Source organism: Xyrauchen texanus, chromosome 35, assembly GCF_025860055.1.
Source record: "Xyrauchen texanus isolate HMW12.3.18 chromosome 35, RBS_HiC_50CHRs, whole genome shotgun sequence".
Classification (NCBI taxonomy): domain Eukaryota; kingdom Metazoa; phylum Chordata; class Actinopteri; order Cypriniformes; family Catostomidae; genus Xyrauchen; species Xyrauchen texanus.
Window position 1 is genome coordinate 34,172,397 of NC_068310.1, and position 9,477 is coordinate 34,181,873.

The 9,477-nt window shown below is 37.2% G+C and overlaps 1 protein-coding gene across 2 annotated transcripts in view; it reads left to right on the forward strand.

Moving 5' to 3' along the window:
* The window catches only part of LOC127629184 (F-actin-monooxygenase mical1-like), a 38,069-nt gene extending 31,122 nt beyond the window's left edge, over nt 1-6,947 (forward strand). For both annotated transcript variants that reach the window (XM_052106287.1, XM_052106288.1), the window contains 4 exons: nt 274-367; nt 819-909; nt 1,665-1,738; nt 5,531-6,947. In XM_052106287.1, coding sequence (XP_051962247.1) covers nt 274-367; nt 819-909; nt 1,665-1,738; nt 5,531-5,748 — 477 coding nt within the window. In that variant the 3' untranslated portion in view covers nt 5,749-6,947. The remainder of the gene's footprint in view (nt 1-273; nt 368-818; nt 910-1,664; nt 1,739-5,530) is intronic.
* The last annotated feature ends 2,530 nt before the right edge of the window (nt 6,948-9,477 follow it).

Below are 9,477 nucleotides of genomic sequence, written 5' to 3' on the forward strand. Positions count from 1 at the left end.
AACCACCAGAGTCGCCTGGACTACTTTTACGTTGCCCTGATGTGGATTTTGGAGCTTCAAAAATTTGGCACCCATTCACTTGCATTGTGAGGACCAAAAGAGCTGAAATATTCTCCTGTGTTCAGTGTTCAGCAGATGAAAGAAAGTCATACTCATCTGGGAAATGATAAGATAATGTTACATTTTGGGTGAACCATTTCTTTAAGATGAAAAAAAAGATCTGATTTTATTTTTTATTTTCTTCATGCTGTCTTCTGGTTCTGATGGACACAGTCGATTCAGAGGAGACTGGAAGAGATCGAGGTGACCTTTAAAGATCTAGAGGACAAAGGAGTGGAGCTGGAGAGAGCTTTGAGAAGAGAAGCTGGTATATATTGATCTCATCTATCTGCAGACTTCACAAAACGTTCCAACAGACAAAACGCATCAGTATAAATATTTTATATATAATGAAATATATTTTATAAATGAAACTTTGTCATATTTTAAACCCCGTTAGGCTGTATTTGCACTAATTTGTCTCTAATAATTCCAAGTGTACAACACCAGTACATCTATTCAATGTGTGCATTTTCATCTGGATGATGTATTATTCTGATAGTTTCCTCTTGTGCAATATGTCTCGAAATTGTTTCCTATGTTATTTTCAGTGTCATACAACTCATGATCTACCCTGCATATTATGTATCAAACTGTACACACCATAAATTTAAACCTGTTTAGGGATAAATTGCATACCTGGAGAGATGCATGAAGACAATTATTTGTATGTTTTACAAAGCTGTTGTAACTTTTTGTGTGGATATGTGTGTGTTTAGTGTCAGATGACTCTGAAACGATTGACCAGTGGATTGATCTGGTCCAGGAGAAGAACACTTTGCTTTCTGAGGAGTCCGATCTCATGGTGGCGTAAGTCTCAACACAGTCCATGTTTCTAAAAGCTCAGGGACCTAAAGGGATAGTTCATACAAAAATACAAATGATGTCATCATCTACTCGCCCTCATGTTGTTCTGAACCTGAATGACTTTGTTTTGTGAAACATGAAAGGAGGTAAAAGGCACAATGTTCATTACTCATTATTCATTATTCACTTCAATTCTATGGACAAAAGATGCAATGAAATTGAATGGTGACTGAGGCTAACATTCTGTCTAACATCTATTTATGTGATTCACAGAAGAAAGTAAGTCATTTGGGGGTTGAAATAAAATGAGGGAGAGTAAATGATGACAGAATTAAAATTTTAGGGTGAACTATCCTTTTAAATATGGGTACTAGTTGAGCTGAATGAATATGCATCTCTGTGACTAACTACCAAGCATATGATTAACATTTTATGGATTTCATTAAGAGCTGTTATTGCACAGAGTGCATCATTTTGCACAATATTTTTATATTTGTTAAGAAAAACATGCAAGCCTGCCTGAAATCCAGTTCACAGTCTTGTTGCCCCTGGCAACCTCTCTTCTGCATGTCTTTTGACGAGCACTAATGCTTCAGTTGAATGCTTAGAGTGGCCTTATTTATTTAACCCAATACTTTGCATGTCTTTAGCATATATTTGCTCCATGCACAATTGGCTTCTCTATGTTAAACTAAATTACAGGCTATGTGAACAGCCGCGTAATACATTTGTGTGACTGTGGTTTTGTGTGTTTAAAGGTCTCGACAGCTGGAACTAGAAGACAAACAGAGTATGTTAGAGATGGAGCTACGGCGATACATGGATATGGATGGTGCGACATTAAAACTAATTACCATGAAATAAGTTCACTTGTTTTTGAGTATGTAAATAACAGTTGTGAAGAGATACTTTTCATTATATAATCTTTAATTATTTGATGTAGTATTTAGCTTTTGTATTTTCAGTATTTTGTATTTCATTGTGTTTATCATAGCTAAATCAAGTTCAAAAATGTAATATGAATTTAATAAGGAACTTCGATTAATATTTAATAAAATACAGTTTGTCAGAGCCCAAAAAAAAAAGATTAAGAAGACACATTTTTAAAACTACATTTAATTAAATTAATGTAATATAGTATTTTTTAATTATAAAATATTGTTATTATTAAAAATTATAACAAATATTATAACTATATTAATAAAAGTGTGTAAATTCTGCACCATGATGAAGGGCCAAAATACTCCAAATTAACTCATAAAATAATTAAAAATAAATACGTAATGAAATCGTGAAATGTATTAAATCAATAAATAAATCAATAAATGTCCCTAGTATTCAAGTTTGCATCCTTTTTCATTTTAGTATTATCATTAGGCTGATTTTTCCTTAATAATTAGTAATTTAATATTAATTTGAATTAAGTTATATGTAAATATGAATTTTAAATTAAATTAGTATTAAACAATGATGTGTCATATTTTCAGTGTTAAAAGACAAGTGATTAGTAAACCATCCGAAAGTTGATTTCACTGAAAAGTTTTAACACATTGTGGTGCTTTCAGAACATTGCTCTGTTTGAGCATCTTGACCAGCCAGACAAAAGAACATTAGCTCAACCAATGGCTTGAATTTGGGGCAGAACTATCAGTTTAGGTGACCAATGGAAGACAGGGGAAGTGTTTGGGAAACCGAAATTATTTTTGCAATTCCATTTGTTTATGAAGGGTCAAATCACTCAAAATTAAATAAATGTTGGCGCCTTACGTCTTACGCCATGCAAAGATCGGATGTGTGATCGGATGTGTGAACGGCGAGCTCTGTGCACTTTGCTGATTTTGATACCTTTTAATGACATAAACTGGTGAGATTCGATACACTATGTTCCATAACTGTTCTAGGAGATCAATATGTCAAAGAATTCAAAATCCTCTGGCTCTAGAGACATTAAAAGTCACTTACGTGCTCAGGCTGACACCCCTGTGCAGCAGGCTGCGGGTCTGGGAGCCAATTTGGTTGGAGAGTTCCCGAAAATTCTGCGAGAGATGCTGAGCATGTTGGCAATGCTGACGAAGGTTGTTGCTGACTTGGAGGATCTTGCTGTAATACATCGATCAATCACTGTCATGGAGGTGAAATTTATTGATGTGGTAACAAGAGTGGGGGATGTCGAGAAATGGATGGATTTATCTGGAGTCATCGGAGAGAGAATTATCTGCTAATCCGCTAGCGTCCAAGGTGGATTTGGAGCGTGTCTGGGAAAAGTTGGAGGACATGGAAACCGTAGCCGGTGGAATAACGTTCATATCGTGGGAGTCCTGGAGGGAGCAGAGGGACAGAATATGGTGGAATTCCTGGATGGGCTGTTTCCGAGTATGCTCGATATGTGAGGGGGCATTGGTGGCTCGGCGGTTGAGGGGGTTACTCAGCGGGTTACTGACCAGAAGGTCAGGGGTTCAAGCCCCAGCGCTGCCAAGATGCCACTGTTGGGCCCTTGAGCAAGGCCCTTGACCCTATTTTCTCCAGAGGTGCCGTATCAGCTGACCCTGCCCCCAGCTTAGCTCGGATATGTGAAAACAATACATTTCACTGTATATAGGCTTCAAAGGCTTCTTCTAATTCAATTCAATAACAGGCCATAAGATGGAAATCGAGCAAGCTCACAGGGTTCCGGCGATCCAGAGGGAGTCTGGCCCTGATCAATTCTGGCCAAATTTCTGAGATCCTCCGATAAAGATCTTGTGTTACGTGAGGCAAGGTGTAAAGGAAGACTTTCTTGGAAGGATTTTCTTGTCCCCAGACTTTGCAAACTCGACAAGAGAGAAACGTGATCGATTCAAGGAATGCAAGAAACTTTTACATCAACGAAAGGTTGCTTTTGCACTGATATTCCTGGCCAAATTGAGAATAGATGCTAAAGATGGCCATAAAACATTCACAAGCCCACAACATGTCCTTCATAAAGTCAATGGAGTGAGTGGGTCGTATTGTGGTGCTCACATTGCCACCGGGTGGCCGGCTCACTGAACGTCCTCTTGACTGTTTGAAGATTCGGTGCGCTCTTCTGATAACATTAGGAGTCAATATATTTGGTCAGCGGCAAATGATCAGACTCCAGCAATTTTATATTATTTATATAATAATAATAATTTATTTATATAATTTATATATTAAATTACATTAATCATTAAATCACAAAAGTAGCTCAGCGAGAATTGCCACTGATTACCAACCCCTAGAGTCGCGAGTTCGAATCCAGGGCGTGCTGAGTGACTCCAGTCAGGTCTCCTAAGCAGCTAAAAAATTGGCCCGGTTGCTAGGGAGGGTAGTGTCACATGGAGGAACCTCCTTGTGGTTGCGATTAGGGGTTCTCGCTCTCAATGGGGTGCGTGGATCGCAGAAATTAGCCTCCCGTGCTGTGAGTCTCCGCGGTGTCCTGCACAGTGAGCCACGTGATAAGATGCGCAGATTGACTGCCTCAGCAGCGGAGGCAACTGAGACTTGTCCTCCACCACCCGGAAAGAGGTGTGTAACTGCGCCACCACGAGGACTTACTAAGTAGTGGGAATTTATTTAAACTAAAATAATAATTATCTTTCTTTTCTCTGCAGAAGACGTTTGAAGAAAAAAAATCTCAGATCATTTGGTCCATAAAATGCAAGTGGATGGGGATCAGATGTTTGAAGCTCCAAAAATCACAGATAGTCAGCATAAACGTCATCCATATGAATCCAGTGGATAAATTAATGTTTTCTGAAGCTAAACGATTGCTTTGGTGTGAAAAAGATCAATATTTAAGTACTTCTTTAACTATAAAGCATCTCTTCCGGTCAGCAGTAGTAAGCACGTGAGAACTGATGCACATACGTCACACCTAGAAGAGCAGCGCTGTTTACAACGGAGTAGGATGAATGATGTACAGAAGCTTCATTGGTTTTAGTTTAGAACTGTATTTGTATCTGTATCTCTGTTTTTCACAATTGTGTGTTTGTGTGCTTATCCTGGATGTCTCAGCCGAGAGAAAAACGTGAGATTACGTCCATAACATGCCAACGCAAATATATCACACGAGATACCACGTGAACTCAACCCTCTTAAATATTGATCTTTTCGTACCAAAAGTGATCGTGTTGGTTTAGTAGACATTCATTTAACCGCTGGAGTCGTATGGATGATGATTATGCTGGCTGTGTGTGATTTTTGGAGTTTCAAAAGGTCTGGTCACCATCCACTTGCATTTTAAGGATCTACTGAGCTGAGATGTTTTTCTATGTTTTTGTTTTTCAAATATGTTCTGCTAAAGAAAGAAAGTCATACACATCTGGAATAACATGAGGGTGAGTAAATGATGAGAGAGCTTTCATATTTGGGTGAACTATCCCTTTAAGCACAAGCTTAGTGTCTTTTCGTGTCATTTATTAGGGTTATCTTTATCGGGACGTCACTTAACGACAGTGACCGTCACCTTTCAAAGAACGACGTCCTTTTTCCGTAACCATGAAAATAGTTAGTAAATTAGTAAGAATTAGTATTAATTTCTAAATCATTCATTTTCAGTGTGTGTGTGAATGTGCATTCATGCATTTTCTGTTCTCACATGTAAATGTCTTATGTGTATGTGTAGACTCCGAGAAGACCCCTGAGCAGAGAGCATATGAGGAGCAGATCCTGCAGGAGATGCTGGATGTGGTGGCCATGAGGGATTCACTTGTGGCTTTCCTAGAGGAGAAGAGATTGAAGGAACTTGAAGAGGAAACACTGGGAAACGCAATACTGTTATCCAAGAGACATTCTCCTGCAGGATCACAGGTGCACTGGGACACTGGGCACAAGAGACCATAAACACACACGCATCAACACACTCAACAAGATCTTTCTGATAAACAGATTGCATTAGCCTATATAAACAAAGTGATTTGCTGGCACATATGCATACATTGCACAGTGATGTGCAAAGACTCTGTACCAGTAAAACCAAAGACATTTGCTTGGAGTTCAAGCTCCAACCTCACGATTTGCGTGCAAAGGCTTTTGCCAGGTTTCACTCCTATAGAAATCTGCGTAAAACGGATGTCGGAATTCTGACTGAATTCTGAAAACTACCGAATGTTCTGGAGTTCCACGACTGGCTCAGCATTCCCTGCCCGGGCAGAGTGTTGCATGAGACCAACGGAAAATCGGGGACACACACACACACACACACACACACACACTTTGATGCTCAAACACAGCCACAGCAGTCGTGCAGTACTTTTAATGAGAGCTGGACTTCACATGACACACGGCTTTTGTGATTATATAATGTCTCGCTTTTTTAAAGAGTTGTCTACTATAGTCAAAGATGTTCTAGATATCGAAATGTCCATATGATGAAAATATTATTCAAATATATATCAGATTGACAGTAATACTGAACTTACACCAATATCATGTCTTCAACAGCACTTGCATTGTAAAATGATGACTATATTATGGCTTTGCAACATTGAGATATTCAATATCAAAATGGGCTTTTGTGCAATGTACTATTTTTCTATGTAACTCATTGTATTTTGTTATTATTATTATTATCAAGCTTAAGAAATGATTGTTATTATATATTGTTTTGATATTTTTTGCATGATCATGGTTTCGATTCTCAGGGGAACATCTGCCTGGCTTGGTCTCCATTTATATATTTGGAGTTACATATAAACACATATGGATTTTATAAGTATTTATACATAATACTTGTTCATGAAGTCATTTTAGGGAGGCACAACGGAGGAAATGCGCTGAAATCTAACTAGGCCTCTATCTGCACTGTGGGATTTTAGTGGCATTAACAAATTTCCTTTTCTGTTTACACGTCTTTGCAGGACTGAGAATAATTAACTTTTTGTCCGAGAGGAATTTGTGGAACTTGAGTATTTGGGGAACAGTAGTGTAATTTTGCTGTTTGCCTTTGGTCACTAGTTGTGTTTCTTTCTTTTCTTTAAATATTTTCACACACCGGCAGTTTTTCTTTTCCTATGGGTGAAAATATTCACTGAATACACAAATAAAAGTATTTAACACTTTGTGTCTCTGCTCAGTTGAGTTTCAGTGCTGTAAACACCAGTTTGTAATATGTCTTGAGTTTTTTGGTCTAAAATCTGCGTGTGAACACGCATGCCAATGCGAACAAGCTTCTCTCATAGTGCTTATGAACGTGCAACAGGCGTCCAGATTTTCATCTGTGAAATGACTTAATTTGCGGGGTGTTTCTCATCAAAACTAACTGTATGTCTTCGGAAGACTTGGAATTTGATGCACAAGTTGAATGGACTACTTTTGACTTTTCTGTTCTTTTTTTTTAGTGAGGGACTCTCCACTGCCATTGGATTGAAAAGACGATCTGCTTTTGTGTTCTGCTTAAGAAAAATTCTTGGACATGAGGGAGAGTAAATTACACACAAATCAAAATATTTTAAGATTTACGCATTTCAATTTCATAACAATATTCCATTCAATTAAATTGCGTAATCTTTAATAAAATCAAATAAAAACGAAATATAAAAATGTTATTAATTTAATTGTATTAAACAATATACAATTACATTTTATGGAATTTTGCTATATGAAATTGAAATGTGTAAATCTTAAAAATAGGCTAAAGTATGTTTATGACATATTTTTTGTGTGAACTGCCCCTTTAATCTCATGATATATACTGGGTTACAGTTAACCCCTAAGATTGTAGACTCATGACATCATGGCAGCTATTATATGAATATATAATGCAACAGGATATTCTTTATGGAGGGCCAAATTACTTAAAATTAAATAATTAAATAAATTAAATAATTTAATACATATAGTGAATTAATTTCATGCTTCATTAAATTAATATTTAAATAAATAGGTAATTAAATGCATATAGTGAATTAATTACATGCATCATTAAATATTTAAATAAATAAATCATTAAATATGTATAGTGAATTAATTACATGCATCATTAAATAAATATTTAAATAAACACATACATATTAAATAAATGAATCATTAAATACATATAGTGAATTAATTACATGCATCATTAAATATTTAAATAAATAAATCATTAAATACATATAGTGAATTAATTACATGCATCATTAAATATTTAAATAAATCATTAAATACATATAGTGAATTAATTACATGCATCATTAAATAAATATATACATGTACTGAATTAATTACATGCATCATTAAATACATATTTAAATAAATATATACACTCACCTAAAGGATTATTAGGAACACCATACTAATACTGTGTTTGACCCCCTTTCGCCTTCAGAACTGCCTTAATTCTACGTGGCATTGATTCAACAAGGTGCTGAAAGCATTCTTTAGAAATGTTGGCCCATATTGATAGGATAGCATCTTGCAGTTGATGGAGATTTGTGGGATGCACATCCAGGGCACGAAGCTCCCGTTCCACCACATCCCAAAGATGCTCTATTGGGTTGAGATCTGGTGACTGTGGGGGCCATTTTAGTACAGTGAACTCATTTTCATTTTCAAGAAACCAATTTGAAATGATTCGAGCTTTGTGACATGGTGCATTATCCTGCTGGAAGTAGCCATCAGAGGATGGGTACATGGTGGCCATAAAGGGATGGACATGGTCAGAAACAATGCTCAGGTAGGCCGTGGCATTTAAACGATGCCCAATTGGCACTAAGGGGCCTAAAGTGTGCCAAGAAAACATCCCCCACACCATTACACCACCACCACCAGCCTGCACAGTGGTAACAAGGCATGATGGATCCATGTTCTCATTCTGTTTACGCCAAATTCTGACTCTACCATCTGAATGTCTCAACAGAAATCGAGACTCATCAGACCAGGCAACATTTTTCCAGTCTTCAACTGTCCAATTTTGGTGAGCTCTTGCAAATTGTAGCCTCTTTTTCCTATTTGTAGTGGAGATGAGTGGTACCGGTGGGGTCTTCTGCTGTTGTAGCCCATCCGCCTCAAGGTTGTGCGTGTTGTGGCTTCACAAATGCTTTGCTGCATACCTCGGTTGTAACGAGTGGTTATTTCAGGCAAAGTTGCTCTTCTATCAGCTTGAATCAGTCGGCCCATTCTCCTCTGACCTCTAGCATCAACAAGGCATTTTTGCCCACAGGACTGCCGCATACTGGATGTTTTTAAATTTTCACACCATTCTTTGTAAACCCTAGAAATGGTTGTGCGTGAAAATCCCAGTAACTGAGCAGATTGTGAAATACTCAGACCGGCCCGTCTGGCACCAACAACCATGCCACGCTCAAAATTGCTTAAATCACCTTTCTTTCCCATTCTGACATTCAGTTTGGAGTTCAGGAGATTGTCTTGACCAGGACCACACCCCTAAATGCATTGAAGCAACTGCCATGTGATTGGTTGATTAGATAATTGCATTAATGAGAAATTGAACAGGTGTTCCTAATAATCCTTTAGGTGAGTGTACATGTACTGAATTAATTACATGCATCATTAAATAAATAAATCATTAAATACATATAGTGAATTAATTACATAAATGCATATAGTGACATTTCTTCAGAAATGTAAATA